At 45.9% G+C, this 19758-nt stretch overlaps 1 protein-coding gene across 3 annotated transcripts in view; it reads right to left on the reverse strand.

Annotated features, from left to right (window-relative positions):
- The window catches only part of washc5 (WASH complex subunit 5), a 115865-nt gene that overhangs the window by 62495 nt on the left and 33612 nt on the right, over positions 1 to 19758 (reverse strand). For all 3 annotated transcript variants that reach the window (XR_014620654.1, XM_084332578.1, XM_084332579.1), the window contains exons 10-13: positions 18923 to 19050; positions 12796 to 12925; positions 10646 to 10758; positions 4563 to 4729 (exon numbers count right to left, since the gene is read on the reverse strand). Coding sequence is in view for 2 of the 3 variants with exons in the window: in XM_084332578.1 (XP_084188704.1) it covers positions 4563 to 4729; positions 10646 to 10758; positions 12796 to 12925; positions 18923 to 19050 (538 nt within the window). In the remaining variant the exon portion in view is untranslated. The remainder of the gene's footprint in view (positions 1 to 4562; positions 4730 to 10645; positions 10759 to 12795; positions 12926 to 18922; positions 19051 to 19758) is intronic.

Consider the following 19758-nt stretch of genomic DNA (forward strand, 5'->3'; position numbering starts at 1 on the left):
GTTGTCATACAGGGGCGGCTACGTGGCGTAGTGGGCAAGGCGCTCGCCACGAAATGCTGGAGACGCTGGGCTCGTCAGTTCGAGCCCAGCGCTCCACATTTGCTTTCAGTTTAGCTGGTCGTCCGTACTAATACACATTGGCCGTATTAAGGGGTGGGAAACTGATGGGTGGGGATCGGGCGTTATGGACAGCGACTCCTACAGGTCGGTTGGTGCGCCTGCGCAGTAGAATCAGGAAGTGTCGGGGGCAGCGTGAGCCTCCCACGCGTTACTCCTCGCCACTGAGAGATCGAGCTGCGCAGGTGAAAGGATGCGACTGCTGTTACCTCAAGTACCGGAGGGGACTTGTGCTATGTATGACTTAGTCCACATTGCAGCCGGCTTGTGGGAGGCAAGAAACAGCGTCCGTGACAGGGGAGGGTTGAATTGGATGATACGAAATTGGGATGGGAGAAAAATATAGAAAATGGGAGAAAAAGTGGATAAAAAAAAAATAGTTGTCATACAGAAGTACAGAATACTTTTATACAAAATGCTTCTTTCTGTTACGCTCCAGCGACTGTGCTAGACAAAAGATAAGTATGAAATAAAATAAGTATAGCAAGTAAAAGTAAAAAATAGAAGTCACGTACGTAGACACAAGTGTTCAGTATGTACAGCCAGTCAGTCAGTCAGTCAGTCAGTCAGTCAGTCAGTCAGTCAGCCAGCCAGCCAGCCAGTCAGTCAGTCAGTCAGTCAGTCAGTCAGTCAGTCAGTCAGTCAGTCAGTCAGTCAGTCAGTCAGTCAGCCAGCCAGCCAGCCAGTCAGTCAGTCAGTCAGCCAGTCAGTCAGCCAGCCAGCCAGCCAGTCAGTCAGTCAGTCAGTCAGTCAGTCAGTCAGTCAGTCAGTCAGTCAGTCAGTCAGTCAGCCAGCCAGCCAGTCAGTCAGTCAGTCAGTCAGCCAGCCAGCCAGTCAGCCAGTCAGTCAGTCAGCCAGTCAGTCAGCCAGCCAGCCAGCCAGCCAGCCAGTCAGTCAGTCAGTCAGCCAGCCAGCCAGTCAGTCAGCCAGGCAGACTGGACACACACTCACTCACCATAACAAAATAGAAATAAATACAAAACTCAACTAATAAAGTAACTGAATTCATAGAATCACAGACGTCTTGGTCACAAACAACAGACTAGTAAGCACTAGATGTATAATGATCAGCACCTCTCTAGTAAGCACTATATTTATAATGATATGCACTAGATGTATAATGATCAGCACATCTCTAGTAAGCACTAGATTTATAATGATATGCCCCTCTCTAGTAAGCCGTGCCTTAAGACAGGCCTGCAGTGATCTACATGCAGACGTGGAGCAGACTATGCTTTGTGTCAGTGTGGATCAGAGTCGACTCGACTGATTCATTAGATCAATAAAGAAACTGATGACTCGACTGAAATACATAAAATAAAATAGTAAGTGTTATCTGTAAGGCGTGTCACTGATCAAACTGAACGAGAAAAGATTATTTTCCATCAGCAAGTTCAAAACTCAACTAATAAAAGAAAAAAAACATGGATTGGCAGTTTAACCCCTTCACTACCACACTACAGATGGTTAAAAGTGTGGCAGTGACAGGGTTAACCTTATGTATTGTCGCCGTGAAAGGGTTAACCATTTTGGTAGTGTGGCAAAGATTGATTGCCTGGGACCAGGATCTGTGATGCGTAGGACAGTTACCCTCCCCGTTACCACGGTGATGAATCCCTAGCAGACTCTTCAACCTCCTGCCATCAGGCAAGCGATACAGGAGTCTGAAAGCCAGAACTATGAGACTTGACAAACAGTTTCTACCCATCAGGCTTGTGAATGCCAGTAGGCTAACTAGCCGGAGCTAACAGGAGGCTAACTAGCCAGAGCTAACAGTAGGCTAACTAGCTGGAGCTAACAGGAGGCTAACTAGCCAGAGCTGCTAACAGTAGGCTAACTAGCTGGAGCTAACAGGAGGCTAACTAGCCGGAGCTGCTAACAGGAGGCTAACTAGCCGGAGCTAACAGAAGGCTAACTAGCCAGAGCTGCTAACAAGAGGCTAACTAGCCAGAGCTGCTAACAGGAGGCTAACTAGCTGGGGCTAACAGTAGGCTAACTAGCCAGAGCTGCTAACAGGAGGCTAACTAACCGGAGCTAACAGTAGGCTAACTAGCTGGGGCTAACAGAAGGCTAACTAGCCGGAGCTAACAGGAGGCTAACTAGCCGGAGCTAATTGGGGGCTAACTAGCCAGAGCTAACTGGAGGCTAACTAACCGGAGCTAACAGGAGGCTAACTAGCCGGAGCTGGTAGGCTAACTAGCCGGAGCTGCTAACAGGAGGCTAACTAGCCGGAGCTAACAGTAGGCTAACTAGCTGGAGCTAACAAAAGGCTAACTAGCCGGAGCTAACAGGAGACTAACTAGCCGGAGCTAATTGGGGGCTAACTAACCGGAGCTAACAGGAGGCTAACTAGCCGGAGCTGCTAACAGGAGGATAACTAGCCAGAGCTAACAGGAGGCTAACTAGCCAGAGCTGCTAACAGGAGGCTAACTAGCCGGAGCTGCTAACAGGAGGCTAACTAGCCGGAGCTAACAGGAGGCTAACTAGCCGGAGCTGCTAAAAGGAGGCTAACTAGCCGGAGCTAACAGGAGTCTAACTAGCTGGAGCTAAAAGGAGGCTAACTAGCCGGAGCTGCTAACAGGAGGCTAACTAGCCGGAGCTAACAGGAGGCTAACTAGCTGGAGCTAAAAGGAGGCTAACTAGCCGGTGCTAACAGGAGGCTAACTAGCCAAAGCTGCCAACAGGAGGCTAACTAGCCGGAGCTAAGAGGAGGCTAACTAGCCGGAGCTAATTGGAGGCTAACTAACCAGAGCTAACAGGAGGCTAACTAGCTGGAGCTAATTGGAGGCTAACTAGCCAGAGCTAACAGGAGGCTAACTAGCCGGAGCTGCTAACAGGAGGCTAACTAGCCGGAGCTAACAGGAGGCTAACTAGCCGGAGCTACTAGCCGGAGCTGCTAACAGGAGGCTAACTAGTCGGAGCTAATAATAATTTAATACATTTAGGACCTGGTCAGAGGTCATCAATCGGCACGCATGCGATGCATGCATGCAATTCGTCTCTGCGATTAACCCATCCCATCGTCCTTCCCCCCAAGGGCAGCCGGGAGCAGACAGGCGTCAACGTGAGCCGCACCAGGGGACCAATCCAAGTGCTCCTGTCAGTCTTCGTCAAGGACGCCACAGCGTTAGCGATCTTGTTGTTGTGCATGTTTTTCCATTGGGTTTATCTTATCGGGGGGGAAACCCTTGCAAGCACGGGGAGAACATGCAAACTCCACACAGAAAGGCCTGGGAGATACCCCACCTGGGTAACTGGCATCATGGAAACCTGGTCCCCAAGCGGGAATCGAACCCTGGACCTTCTTGCTGTGAGGCGACAGTGTTTGACCACTACACCACCGTGCCGTATAGCTAACAGTAGGCTAACAGGAGGCTAACTAGCTGGAGCTAACAGGAGGCTAACTAGCCGGAGCTGCTAATAGGAGGCTAACTAGCCGGAGCTAAGAGGAGGCTAACTAGCCGGAGCTGCTAAAAGGAGGCTAACTAGCCTGAGCTAACAGGAGGCTAACAGGAGGCTAACTAGCTAGAGCTAACAGGAGCTAATTGGAGGCTAACTAGCCAGAGCTAACAGGATGCTAACTAGCCAGAGCTAATTGGAGGCTAACTAGCCAGAGCTAACAGGAGGCTAACTAGCCGGAGCTGCTAACAGGAGGCTAACTAGCTGGAGCTAAGAGGAGGCTAACTAGCCGGAGCTGCTAAAAGGAGGCTAACTAGCCGGAGCTAACAGGAGGCTAACAGGAGGCTAACTAGCCAGAGCTAACAGGAGCTAATTGGAGGCTAACTAGCCAGAGCTAACAGGAGGCTAACTAGCCAGAGCTAATTGAAGGCTAACTAGCCAGAGCTAACAGGAGGCTAACTAGCCGGAGCTAACAGCAGGCTAACTAGCCGGAGCTAATAGCAGGTTAACTAGCCAGAGCTGCTAACAGGAGGCTAACTAGCCGGAGCTGCTAACAGGAGGCTAACTAGCCGGAGCTGCTAACAGGAGGCCAACTAGCCGGAGCTAACAGGAGGCTAACTAGCCGGAGCTGATAAAAGGAGGCTAACTAGCCGGAGCTAACAGGAGGCTAACAGGAGGCTAACTAGCCGGAGCTAACAGGAGGCTAACTAGCCGGAGCTAACAGGAGGCTAACTAGCCGGAGCTAACAGGAGGTTAACTAGCCGGAGCTAACAGGAGGCTAACAGGAAGCTAACTAGCCGGAGCTAACAGGAGGCTAACTAGCCGGAGCTGCTAAAAGGAGGCTAACTAGCCAGAGCTAACAGGAGGCTAACAGGAGGCTAACTAGCCGGAGCTAACAGGAGGCTAACTAGCCAGAGCTAACAGGAGGCTAACTAGCCGGAGCTAACAGGAGGCTAACAGGAGGCTAACTAGGTGGAGCTAACAGGAGGCTAACTAGCCGGAGCTAACAGGAGGCTAACTAGCCGGAGCTAACAGGAGGCCCGTACCTGTCGATGATCTGCCAGGCGTAGGACAGGTCTCCTATGATCTGCATGGTGATGAGCACCTCCTCCTTGATGTTGATGGTGCGGATCATCTGGTGGAGGAACTTCCTGGTGTCGGCCAGGAACTGACACACCTGGAGGTTGGACTCCAGCTGGTGGAACTCCTGGACCTGGAGACCAAGACAAGCGCGATACTAAGCGATACTAGTAGGGACACACGGGCACCGGCCTCTGATAACAGGCTAGAAAAGGGTATGGGAGGTATCTGGGGGGTATCTGGGGGTGACAGTGGCTCAGGAGGTAGAGCAGTCGTCTGGCAATTCGGAGGTTCCCGGTTCGATTCCCGCTCCTCCCGGTCAGCGTGTCGATGTGTCCTTGAGCAAGACACTTAACCCCTAATTGCTCCCGATGAGCAGGTTGGCACCTTGCATGGTTGCCTCCGCCGTTGGTGTGTAAATGTGAGTGAATGGGTAAAATGTGAGTAACAAATTGTAAAGCGCTTTGGATAAAAAAGCGCAATATAAAAAAGCAGCCATTTACCATCTGATAACAGTCAGGCTAGAAGAGGGTTAGTTATGTAAATGTTGGGAGAATTTCCCCAATACTAAAATCTGATACCAAGAAATGTGCTAGAAATTTAAGCAAAGTGACTTGATTTGCTGCAACGTTAACAACACATATCATTTAATTTCAAACCTTTATTGTAACTCACATCGACACTGTTAAACTCATTTACAGCAACGACAAGCTTACAAAACCCTTTTTTTCAAAATGAGTTTTAGAGTGTCAGTGTCTTATGACTCACTATGATAAGTTGGCCACAACATGGAGTCCATACTATCCATCCTGGCCGGACTCTGGTAATGTTTTCAAACACACAGGACGTGATGTTAATTAAACCAGTTAACGTTCGGCGTGCCGCATACGGTACGTCCCGCCCGTGCACGGGACGCAAGCACGTCGCGGCACTTTGCCCTCGTCTGCCGGCTCCGGGCTGCATTTTCTTTGCCATGCAACCAATACATTGCTGGAAAGTTGAATTTGCCGACTATCGATCGTCACTTTTCTCACATCAGAGCGCCGGCGGTGCCTGGATCTCCAACGGTAGGCTCGCTTGATGCAATATGATTTCAGATCGCTAATAAAAAAAATAATAATAATAAATCTTGTGATGGGCATTCAACGGTCGGGGGGTAAACCCGAGAAAAGCCGTGAGTGGCATTCAAAGTGTTAAGAAGTTCAACTCCACAGTGCATCCTCTACAGCTCCCGTGCTCCTGGAAGGTCTGAGCACTGACCTACACTACCGACCTACGCTACTGACGTATGCTACAGACGTACGCTACCGACGTACGCTACTGATGTATGCTACCGACGTACGCTACTGATGTATGCTACCGACGTACGCTACCGACCTATGCTACTGACATACGCTACTGACGTATGCTACAGACGTACGCTACCGACCTATGCTACCGACCTACGCTACCAGCGTACGCTACAAACCTACGCTACTTCCATCGGTACTTGCTGACGTGTCACTTACGTATAAAAGGAAATATAGTCCATTTGGAATGTTTACATTTGTTTTTTGTTGTCGATTTGAAACCACCTATAGACACTTTTGATCTCTTGTACACTTTTCCTCCAGCGGTACTTAACCCTTTCACTGCCACACAACAGCCGGTTAACCCTTTCACTGCCACACGACAGCCGGTTAACCCTTTACTATCACACAACTGACGGCGATGATGCTAATGATGGAGCATCGCCGTCGGTTGTGTGATAGTAAAGGGCTAACCTTCTGTATTGTCACAGTGAAAGGGTTAACCGGCTGTCGTGTGGCAGTGAAAGGGTTAAGGACGTGTCACGTACCTCCACCAGGGCCTGGATCAGAGGTACTTAAGGACGTGTCACGTACCTCCACGAGGGCCTGAATCAGAGGTACTGAAGGACGTGTCACGTACCTCCACCAGGGCCTAGATCAGAGGTACTTAAGGACATGTCACGTACCTCCACAAGGGCCTGGATCAGAGGTACTTAAGGACGTGTCACGTACCTCCACCAGGGCCTGGATCAGTGGTACTTAACACATCCTGCGCCAAAAACGTCGTACAACGTGTTTCAAGGTCATGCTAATTCTGCCATTCCACGGCGTACAGAGTTATTGAGATCATATTTCATTTTTTCGCCATGTTATTCATAATGCCCTCACCCAGCCTCGGCTGATACAGTGGGAGTCTGCACAACTCTGCAACGCTTCAATACTGCCGCCTGGTGGTGATCGGGCGAGTTACAACCGGAAATGGATCTCTGGTGATCTCGGTGTACCGGGGAAATGCGTCCGGTAGGGGTGGACGGTATGGTCTAAAATTTATATCACGGTATAATTTGAAGCATAGACGGTAACGGTATATATCACGGTATCATCGTTTTTGATTAAAATTTTTTTTTTAATTTTATATAATTTTTTTTTTTTTTTTTTTTTTATATAAAATATATATATTATATAATTAGACTTGTACTTGTATTATCTGCGAGACATCGCCACCACGCAACAAGCTCCACTGTCTGTGTGTACATTAGTAGCCTCTAGCTACGGCCAGGATTCTCCGGAGCTGCAGCTGGACCTATACTCGAGTAGCCTCGAGCTACGGCCAGGATTCACCGGCGCTGCAGCTGGGCCCTAGTATTGGTATAACGTTAAATCACATTCACAAGCCCTCAGCTCGAATACGCATCGAATCAGTGTTATAAGACATTGATATCAGGAGCTATCTGTAGCTACTGCTAGCCGGATATATAACGTTAATACAACGCCTCAGTGAATTATTTAGTTCAATGGGACATTTCGTTTTGAACGGTGAACTAACTTGTGTTAACGTGAGCTAACGGCTAACGGAGCTATCATACACGTCTACTCTCTACTAGACTTGATGGAGCGTTTGTTGATGTCAGGAGCTATCGGTAGCTGGCCGACTAGATACCGTTCGGTTAGACAATGCCTCATCATGTATTAAACTAAAAGTGAATAGTTGACTGGGTCATTTTGTAACGGTAGCTAAGCTAACGTTAGCTCAGGGAGACGTCCCGTCCCACTAGACTACTAGTAACCCGTGTTTACATGCGTGCGGGAGGGGCTGGCACGCCCACTGCGCGAAGCCTCCTAAATAACTTTTTCCAGTTCGCACATATCTATTATCTATGACTAATTCTATCTATTTTTAGGGGCAAATGCGAGTGAAATAGTCGCGCTGTGGTTACATGACGTCATTGCTATTTTAGAGCTGCACTACCGGTTACACGGTATAGGCAAAATCCATACCGTAGAGCAAATTCATACCGTTTATACCGTATACCGTTTATACCGTCCACCCCTAGCGTCCGGCACTCACATATTGTTGCGGGACTCTAGACACACAGCCGTACATATGGATCGCTGCCATAACTCAATAATCGATATGATTTGGGCGGCTAGGTGGTGCAGTGGGCAAGGCGCTCACCACAAATGCAGGAGACGCTGGGTTCGAGCCCAGCTCTCCGCATTGCTATCAGCTTGGCTGGTCGTTCATACTAATACAATTGGCAGTATTAGGGGGTGGGAAGCTGATGGGTGGGGATTGGACGTTGTGGACAGCGACTCCTACAGGTCGGTTGGTGCGCCTGCGCAGCAGAATCAGGAAGCGACGGAGGCGGCGTGCCCTCCAAACGCAGACCCCAGACACAGAGATCACGCTGTGCAGGTGAAAAAGATGCGACTGCTGCTTCCTCGAGTACCGGAGGGGACACGTGATGTAAGGCTTAGTCCACATTGCAGCCGGCTTGTGGGAGGCATGGCCTAACAACGTTCGAGACAGGGGAGGGTAGAATTGGACGATACAAAATTGGGATGAGAGAAAAAATAGAAAATGGGAGAAAAAAGTAGATAAAAAAAATCTATATGATTTGGGCGTTTATTATTATTATACAAACCGGAAATGATCTAGGCGATCCACGTCAAATAAGTGGGATCTTTTTCCTCCAGTCTCATCGGCGAACGGTAAGAGGACACTTGACGTCATTTTCAGCGTGATTGTTTATTATTATTAATGTAAACTGCTCTGATCAATATATCACCCATACTACATAAAGCATTTACTGACGATCACGGAATTATAAACGACCCCCCCCCCGTTCATCCGCGCATGATCAGTCATAACGTTTAGGATCATGTACAGTTGACATTTTTTATATAGCGTGTATTGGCAACAAACGGCAGTTGATAATCTATATATGCGGTTATGCCTATATAACTCACGTTCTAGGAATTACTGCAGAAAACGATAAAAACATATTTATATTCTAGACGGTATTTTCGTATGAATCTATGAATGAAAAAGTATAACTGTAACTGAGGGGTACAATTCCCTGACTGTATTGATAAGTATGGTATCATTAAACCACTACCGCTTTATGTACTTTAACTACTGGCCACACAGTACATGATATAGATATGATGAACACTTTCCCACCATGAAACCAAGTCCACACAAATGTATAAATCGAATATTTAATATATAGCAAAGGGTATATACAACGTTCACTTAATGACATTTATGATTTGAATGCACTTGTAAGGCAAATTAGTATTCGTAGGCAAATCAACATTGAATGTCCAATCTCTGGTTACGCAGGAAGCAAATATACAACCTGGTTCTTTAGGGAACTATAGCGATGGTACTTAAATGATTATAGCTGGATATACTAAAGGGGTTCCCGCTGGTTGTAAGTCAGTAGGGGGGGGGGGGGGGGGGGGGGGGGTTAGGAGAGCCGCTGGCGATATCCCATCTGGCCAACGATTTCTTGGGAGAATTCAGAGTGCTGAACACGGTGCCCACAGAACCTTGGTCCACAGATGAATACAGTTGGGCCCTCTTGTAGACGGTAGCTGCCGGTCCACAACGAAGAGACGTGAGGCGACCTCACTCGGGTTAGAGCGCCGTCTCACCTGGACTCCTCTCGGGGGTAGTTCCAACACTCACCAGTGTTGGCTGTTATCCATGGCATAAATCAAAGCACCCAAAGCAAGTAGATAATCCAAGCCGTGTAGGGCTCGCCGTCGTCCGGGTAAGGTAATCCAATGTGCAGGTCCACTCGTCCTAGCCCAGAACTCCTCGGATGAAAGCACCACACGTGGTCTGCCCAGCCTGGTTAAGACTCTAGATAACGCGAGGAAACGATGGGGGTACTGCTCACTTTATAACTCTAACCGAACGATGCACCATACATAATAGACTATTATTAACTTAATAGAAATACGTCCCACTCGACGGTATAGTGCCAAACTATGACAATTCAACTATTAATCCACACGATGTCTCAATGCCATTCTGAGGCCAAGTTGACCATACTGCACCACACGTGTATCGTGGGTGAGGCTTAACGTCTTGCCACTAGGTTGGAGGGTAAAGAACTAAGGGCTAAGGGATAAGGGAAGTTCTACTTTACTTGCGCCATATATATATGCGCTGTGAACAAATAGTACCATTCGTATTTCGGCAGACGTATTCCTACGCGGAACCGGGGCTAGTAACGACATGTTCGTCGGCACGATTGAACTTGAACCAAGGGGCTTGGCTGCTGGCGCCAAGTTCTTGTCCAATGAGAGAATGAAACTATTATGGGCTGTTAGTAGACCAAAGGGATATTCAGTGTATATGTACAAGGAATATACAAGGGCTATCAAACGATATACAAATACTATTAAATATATATCCATAAATAAATATATATATTCGGTTTAATCTGATCCTTCACAACAATAACGTTCCTACATCCTGAACGATAGATAATCGATGTTGAATGGGCCATAGTAATGTCAATTTAGCAATACAATTTAAAAAGTTATAGCCCTGCAAAGAAGGTAAACATCTCCATAGGCTTAGAGTGGTGGCAGAGAGTGGTATGAGACGGGCAAACTCCGTGGCAGTTAATGTGTTAAGGACGTGTCACGTACCTCCACGAGGGCCTGGATCAGAGGTACTTAAGGACGTGTCACGTACCTCCACCAGGGCCTGGATTAGAGGTACTGAAGGACGTGTCACCTACCTCCACGAGAGCCTGGATCAGCTGCACGGTCTTCCTGCCTGCTGCTGTGGAGTCCTCGTAGTTCAGAGACTCGATCTGCTTCGAGATCTCCCTGAACCAGGCCTGCAGGTTCTCTGTGGAGCACCACGGATTAGTATCAAACATTTTACATCTTAAGTTATTTAGCTGAAAGCTTTTTATCCAAAGCGACGTACAAGTTCTGCACAACAAGTCAGCGGTGATGTTCGGTAGACAGTGAACATCATGTTAGCTCCGGCTAGTTAGCCTCCCGTTAGCTCCGGCTAGTTAGCTCTGGCTAGTTAGCCTCCTGTTAGCTCTGGCTAGTTAGCCACAAACCAATGCAAAGTCAATGGGCACAAGCTACTGTCTGTACAAGCTAACTGAGCCGGAGCTAACAGGAGGCTAATTAGCCGGAGCTAACGGGAGGCTAACTAGCCGGAGCTAATGGGAGGTTAACTAGCCGGAGCTAACAGGAGGCTAACTAGCCGGAGCTAACGGGAGGCTAACTAGCCGGAGCTAACGGGAGGCTAACTAGCCGGAGCTAATGGGAGGTTAACTAGCCGGAGCTAACAGGAGGCTAACTAGCCGGAGCTAACGGGAGGCTAACTAGCCGGAGCTAACAGGAGGCTAACTAGCCGGAACTAACGGGAGGCTAACTAGCCGGAGCTAACAGGAGGCTAAGTAGCCGGAGCTAACATTAAGTTAACTAGCAGGAGCTAACAGGAGGCTAACTAGCCGGAGCTAACAGGAGGAACAGCATGGATTGTGCTGAGAAAGGACTCTGCCGATCAACATCATCGTTGGTATAAATATACAAGAAATAACATTACACTAGGGTTCCAAAAATCACAACTATCCCTTTAACCTTAATGTTATGAAACATTCAACTCTCATGAAAGTAGATTAAACAAAACATGTGCTTAGATTCAGACTTTTTACTGCTACTCATAGTATATATATATATTCAGATCAAATAAATGTACCGCCTTTAATTATTCGAATGTATAATAACCGATAAATATTCAGAGTTAATTATATTGTTTACAATGTTTAATTTTCTCATATTTTTATATTCAGATCAAATTATTTGCCTATATTTATGTCTTTCTTTTATTACCCTGCCCATGCCTGTACCTCCCCTCCCCCATGATGCCCGAATTCAATAAAGGAATATCTTATCTTATACAAGCATTTATACAATGGCATGCACATTTCTCGATTCTGATTGGCTGAAACAGTCAAGTTAGACGTTGTTATTTATCATAACACACGCTTGTGATCCCAGAACCCGCCCACAACCGAATTACAATCACTCCGCCGTTCGTGGTTTTAGGAATGAAACCAAGATGGCGGACAATAATCTTTATGAATGGATGTATTGATAGCGTCATAACGACTCATTCAAAAACGATTCTGTCACGTGGAATGTGTTAGTTGCTTACACAATGTTGGATTATGTAATTGGTTGGTCATGACTCATTGTTAAACAAAATATAAATCGTGCAAAGTGTGTTGTTAGATGCCATTCGTCAAAAGGACACTCTCATTTCACTGTTAATAAAATGTTCAATCAATCAATCAATCCAATAACATATGCTCACTTCACTGTTAGACGGCATGCTTTGAAGCCTTGTTGTTTCTAACTGGTTATGCTTTGGCCCTCTTTCGAAGTCGGTTATGCTTAGAGTGTACAGTATCTTCAGAGCAGGGCGATAGACCACCAGCCCTGATTCCAAACTCTAAGCATAACCGACTTCGAAAGAGGGCCAAAGCATAACCAGTTCGCAACAAGGACATTAATACATTTTTCAATCAATCAATCAATCAATCCAATAACACACGCTCACTTCATTCTTAGATGGCATGCTTTGAAACAGCGCACCTCCGAGCTGCTTCTACACACGGAGGCAACTTATCTTTTTTTTTTTTGGAACTACTTTTTCTGCGGATGGTTGTCAATAAATCTTCAATTAATGTGTTTATTGTATAGCAATAAGGTTGGATGAATGCGCCAATTGTATAATGCTTAATTACATCACATGGTTGTTCTTCAGAGGCTTCTCTACAAAAGAAATATATAAATATATAACTCAATATATTTTTTTTTATAAGTTTTTTCAAGGGTTTGAACTTGAAGCAGCGCGTGGTACCGTTCTTCTCCACCCTGGTGAGAGGCTTCACCCCGGAGAAGACCTCGGCCAGCTCCGTCATGCGCTCTGAGCCCTCCCTCTTGTAGCTCTCCCACTTAATCTGCTTCTCCGTCAGCATCATCTTGAACATCTGCAGGAGGACAAGGACACATTTAGGTCGCTTTCACATGTACTTTGGTGGACTCTGTGCGATTCGGGGGGGGGGGGGGGGGGGAGGGTGAAGTTGCAACATTGTTGCATTCTTCATTTGGTTCGGTTTGCTTTCACACTGCAATTTGTCAAGTGCACCAAACTTTCTGAACAATGTCACGCGATCGAAAAGGGCGCTTGTCTATTGGATATATAGAATCCCAAAAACAGGCTTCGGGGACAGCTCTACAGCGCACATACACACACACACACACACACACCACATTATTCTGCGAAGCAGCCCAGCCCAGCGCACACACATACACACACCACATTATTCTGCAGCAGCCCAGCGCACACACATACACACCACATTATTCTGCGAACCAGCCCAGCGCACACACATACACATTATTCTACGAAGCAGCCCAGCCCAGCGCACACTAGTGTTGTCACGATACTGGAATTTCGACTTCGATACGATACCTTGAAAAGTATCGATACCATTTCGATACCAAAAAGAAAATATATATATATATATATATATATATATATTTATTTATTTATTTATTTATTTATTTTAACAAATTTAGCTTTGGTTGCTGGTTGATTCTCCTCAGCTTCTCTCTGGTACTATAAGAGAAGATAAATATAACACTTTTAAAACCCTTTGTTTATCTTTAGATCAGAGAGAGAGAGAGAGAGAGAGAGAGAGAGAGAGAGAGAGAGAGAGAGAGAGAGAGAGAGAGATTTCTCCGGAGCTATGCTCGGAGCATTTATTAACGTTACATTTTCAACAACATTGCTGCTAATTGGACACTTCATGGAGGCGGGGTAACGTTGTGTCGAGTTCATGCGTGTACTAGTGTAGGATGGGCTCCGCTCGACCTAACGTTGGAAACGGGGTAGTTGTGTATAGTTCATGCGTGTACTGGTGTAGTGTGGGTGGGCTCGGCTTGACGTTACTCCGTTTCCATGAAGTAATTATAAATGTGGCCAGCTAGCTAGCATAAGCTAACGGAGGAACGACAGCTAACGTTAGCCAATAATAGCTTTGTTGACAAACTGAAGACAGGGCTCCCGGCTGTGAGGGGGAGGAGGCTGCAGCAGCTTGTGTCTGTTGCCGGTCTCTGAGGAGGAGGAGGAGGAGGAGGAGGCGGAAGGGCAAGCGTGCTCTGGCAGCGCGTCTGTCTGTCAACAACTTGCGGGAGAAAGCCAGCTGGTATCGATACTTCGGGAAATGAGTATCGAAACCATTTTAAATATTCAGTATCGATATGCAGGGCCACCTGGGAGAAATGCGAGGCCCTGTGCGAGTTTATTTAAAAAAAAAATTCATACAGTCAACATATTCTTAAATAATAGCGCTGCCCGAGGCTGGGCATGATACAGTCAACATATAGCAAGAGAGAGAGAGAGAGAGCGAGAGAGAGCTCCCGTTCTACAGTCAATATACAGTGTTATCGCTTTGTAACACTGTACAAATTTCTCCACAACACACATGTACAAGTGGCAGTAATGCAGAAAATCCAGCAAGGGAAGAAGCAGTGTAGAAAACAGGTGGAGTTTTTGCCTAGCAATGGGAATGCTTTGGCTGTACTGTGTAGATAGAAGTACACACTCTAGTGTTGATGTCTTTGTTTACAAGGCTTCAGGTATGGTTGCTCTGCTACAAACACAGTAGAGCAGCTGTATGCACATCCAACCTGTTTTAGGCCAGGTGCAGGATAAAACTAAATGTGACTGAAGGAAAAATTGCAATGAACTGACCGACACAATTGACAACTATAAGCAATGCAATGCTCAGAGAGAGAGAGAGAGAGAGAGAGAGAGAGAGAGAGAGAGAGAGAGAGAGAGAGTCTGTGATGAGCCAGACAGAGAGAGTCTGTGGTCCAGAGAGAGAGAGATGAGTCTGTGGTCCAGACAGAGAGAGAGATGGGTCTGTGGTCCAGACAGAGAGAGAGAGAGATAAGCAAGACAGCTAAGATGAGCCCCTAAAGGATATTAAACTTTTAATGGAAGAACAAAACAGAAGGAAAAGATAACTTCAAAGGCAACATGAATATACATAGATCCAAAAGGACAAAGATCAACACTTAAATCCAAAGAGAAGAGGATCTATACCAGAGAAAACAAAGTAGCAAGGAGCCAACGGCCGACATCAGCTAAGGAGGCTAACTGCAAATAGAGTAGCCAGGTACTGACACCAGGTACACACCGTTAGCTACGACAGCTAGCCGGCCCGTTTGGCTCAATATAACGTTAGCTACGTTAGCTAGCCGGCCCGCTTTGGCTCAATATAATGTTAGCTACGTTAGCTAGCCGGCCCGCTTTGGCTCAATATAATGTTAGCTACGTTAGCTAGCCGGCCCGCTTTGGCTCAATATAACATTAGCTACGACAGCTAGCCGGCCCGCTTGGCTCAATATAACGTTAGCTACGTTAGCTAGCCGGCCCGCTTGGCTCATTATAACGTTAGCTACGTTAGCTAGCCGGCCCGCTTGGCTCAACAAAACGTCTACGACAGCTAGCCGGCCCGCTAGCTCAACATAACGTTGGCTACGATAGTTAGCCGGCCCGCTAGCTCAACATAACATTAGCTACGATAGCTAGCAGGCCCGCTAGCTCAACATAAGGTTGACCAGCTAGCCGGCCCGCTGGTCCAACAGAACGTCAGCTACGATAGCTAGCCGGCCCGCTGGCTCCACATAACGTTAGCCAACATAACGTAGCCACGATAGCTAGCCAGCCCGAGAGAGAGATATCTCCACAGCGGGAATAGAATAGAGTGCATTAAAAACTCACCAAACGTCCAAGAGGATGGAGACAACCGCATGGAGTTGACGAAGTTCATCTGCCGAACGACCGTCCTCTTCATCTTGGCATAACAATGCTGCACGCGCTCTCTCTAGGTTAGCTAACACTAGTTAGCCTTTAGCTAAGCTACTAGCCGACATGGCTATCCCGACTGAACCACACGTTAGCACTCGATATTATAACGTAGCTAAAGCTAACTAGCTGTCCCTGCCTTTAGCTAAGCCGACATGGCTAGCTTGACTGAACTTTCTAACATGCAACAACTTTCATCTTCAGTCCATCTGCCGAACGACCATCCTCTTCGTCTTGGCTGGCATAACCTCCAATGCTGCACGCACGAAATAGTCAGACGCAGCTGACGCACGCCGGCCGACTGTACACATGTAACCCCTCCCTTCGTTGAAACCAATAGTATGTCTGCTGCAGAGCCCCAGAGCTCCAATAGTGTATCTGCAGTTTGCAGAGCCGCAGAGCCAGGAACAAGTCAGACACATTCTACAAACGTGTCTAATGTGAAATATATAAGCATAATAAGCAAAACTAGATTTTAGGTCTGTGATGAAAAAGGGCCTCGTGGGAAGGGGGGCCTCGCAAAAAAAAAAAAAAAAAAAAATTTGTTTAATTTAAAAAAAAAAAAAATGTGCAAGGCCCCCCTTCCCGGGAGGCCCTGTGCGACCGCACTGCTCGCACACCCCCTGAGGCGGCCCTGTCGATATGTATCGATATTTCGATATTTTTGACAACACTAGCGCACACACACACCACATTATTCTGCGAAGCAGCCCAGTGCACACACATACACCACATTATTCTGCGAAGCAGCCCAGCCCAGCGCACACACATACACCACATTATTCTGCGAAGCAGCCCAGCCCAGTGCACACACATACACCACATTATTCTGCGAAGCAGCCCAGCGCACACACATTATTCTCATATATTGCTGAAATGCTGACTCCGTTTTTTTTACTTTGATGTGACATTGGTCGATTGAAGCTCATTGCCATCATTCTCTCGCTAAACAACTTGTACACCTCGTTGTTTTTGTGAGTGGCCAGTGGCCACAAGCAGCTGTTTAATTAATTAGCTCGTCTGACCATATTTCTATCAGGGCTTTTACCTCCTCATTCGCCCACGTCTGTCCACGAGACATGTTCCACGCGTGCTTGTTTTGCAGTGCGCGCCGCAGTGTTTGTTTTGTTTCCTTCTACTCAAGATGCAGTTTATCGGGTCACTTCCTAGTCTTTCGTTTGGTCCGATGAGCATTCATTCACACCACAAAAGTACGCACCAGGGTTCACTTGGAAGCGAACCGAGACCTATGTTTTCAGGCGGACCAGAGTTTGAGTTACATTACATTAGATTACATTTACATTAGATTGCATTACATTAGATTACATTACATTAGATTACATTTACATTAGATTGCATTACATTAGATTACATTACATTAGATTACATTACATTACATTAGATTACATTACATTAGATTCAATTACATTACATTAGATTACATTAATAATAATAATAATAATAATAATAATAATAATAATAATAATATAATAATAATAATAATAATAATAATAATAATAATAATAATAATAATAATAATAATAATAATAATAATAATAATAATAATAATGACATAGGCCTGGGTTGTTTTTATTTCTGTTAGCACTGCGGATATAAGAAAGAGGTCTAGCTGAGTCAATGTTGATGTTGTTTTGTTGAACATTTGTATTTCACAGGAGAGAAACTGTATTCAAAGAAAGCTATTAAAATAGTCTTTGAATCTAAAATATACTTTCTTTGTGTTGATTTTACATTAATTCCATGATTTTACTCAAGTAAATATCTGTTACAAGCTTCAGTTTTAAGTAGAAAAATGCGATTTCTAATCTAGATTAATTACAGAAGATTGTGAGATTAATTAGTAAAAAAATGTTTTATCTATTGACAGTAGGGATGCACCGAATGGGAAATTCTTGGTCGAAACCGATACCGAAAATAGAAAACAGTTGGCCGAAAACCGAATGCCGAAAGGCCGAAAATGATTCATAGAATAGATTTTTTTACCAATGTTGTGGAACATTATGATTATGGAAAAATATATGATTATGGCTAAACTTAACTTAAATAATAAATAATCACTATTATGGGTCCATAAAACATTTATTCAGCACTTCTGAATGCATACAGCACTCATTAATTCCATCTTTTCTCTGGCTGCCGCGGCGGACATCTGTGCTCTACTGAGCGCACCTTTCTAGTCCCCAGTTGAATGTGCTCTCTTGACTCGGCACAGTAGACGTGCGACGTGTATGCTCGAGAAAGATTATATTATCAACGACAGACAGCGTCAATGTGAGAAACACTATCCCCCCCCCCTCTCGCTCTGAATAATATGCATATTAGATCACTCAGTGATTAACCGCGACGGGCATATAGTAAATAAGGATGTTAAAGACGCATTTATTGGATGCATTGCACGCAGAGTTTACATAGAAACAGCGCGACTCCCGACAGCGCAACATCATCACAACAACACGCGTTAGGTTACAGGTTGTTTCTGTTTCGGTAAAAAAACCTTCGGCCGAAAGCCGAAAGGCAATTTTTTGCCATTTTCGTCCGAAAACTTTCGGTAGCCGAAATTTCGGTGCATCCCTAATTGACAGCACTAATTACATTAGATTAGACTACATTAAATTACATTACATTAAATTAGATTAAATTACATTAGATTACATTAGATTAAATTAAATGTTCTCCTTTAAAGACCGACAGAATGTCCTCCTAGCTCATCTAAAGACTGACAGAATGTCCTCCTAGCTCATTCTCTCATCTAAAGACTGACAGAATGTCCTCCCAGCTCATCTAAAGACTGACGGAATGTCCTCCTAGCTCATTCTCTCATCTAAAGACTGACAGAATGTCCTCCTAGCTCATTCTCTCATCTAAAGACTGACAAAATGTCCTCCTAGCTCATTCTCTCATCTAAAGACTGACAGAATGTCCTCCTAGCTCATCTAAAGACTGACAGAATGTCCTCCCAGCTCATTCTCTCATTTAAAGACTGACAGAATGTCCTCCCAGCTCATTCTCTCATCTAAAGACTGACAGAACATCCTAGATCACTTCCTCGTCTAAAGCTCCTCTCCCCACATGGAGGACAGACTCTCACCTCTTTGAGGGTGAACTCAAACTGCGCGGTGTCCAGTAGCAGCTGGAAGAGGATCTTAGGGTTGTATTTGGAGTCGTTGATCACTTGGTCTTTCATCTGACGGAGCCGCTTGTTGTTCAGGTCATAGGCTGAAAGACGAGAGAGACGGACGGAGAGATGTTCTCCTTTAGGGACCGCTCCACACCGTGCCGTTTTCGGGACAAAGCTTTCGTTTGGACTTTCTGGCTTTGAAAAGGTTCAGTAGTGTGGAGAGAGGTCAGATGTTCTCCTGCTCCGACACAGAACTAACAGTGTGGAGAGAAGTTAGACGTTCTCCTGCTCTGACACAGAACTAACATAGTGTGGAGAAGTTAGACGTTCTCCTGCTCTGACACAGAACTAACATAGTGTGGAGAGAAGTTAGACGTTCTCCTGCTACGACACACAGAACTAACATAGTGTGGAGAAGTTAGACGTTCTCCTGCTCCGACACAGAACTAACAGTGTGGAGAGAAGTTAGACGTTCTCCTGCTCCGACACAGAACTAACATAGTGTGGAGAAGTTAGACGTTCTCCTGCTCCGACACACAGAACTAACATAGTGTGGAGAGAAGTTAGACGTTCTCCTGCTCCGACACAGAACTAACATAGTGTGGAGAAGTTAGACGTTCTCCTGCTCCGACACAGAACTAACATAGTGTGGAGAAGTTAGACGTTCTCCTGCTCCGACACACAGAACTAACATAGTGTGGAGAAGTTAGACGTTCTCCTGCTCCGACACAGAACCAACATAGTGTGGAGAAGTTAGACGTTCTCCTGCTCCGACACAGAACTAACATAGTGTGGAGAAGTTAGAC

This window comes from Notolepis coatsorum, assembly GCF_963971535.1.
Source record: "Notolepis coatsorum genome assembly, chromosome: 17".
Lineage (NCBI taxonomy): Eukaryota > Metazoa > Chordata > Actinopteri > Aulopiformes > Paralepididae > Notolepis > Notolepis coatsorum.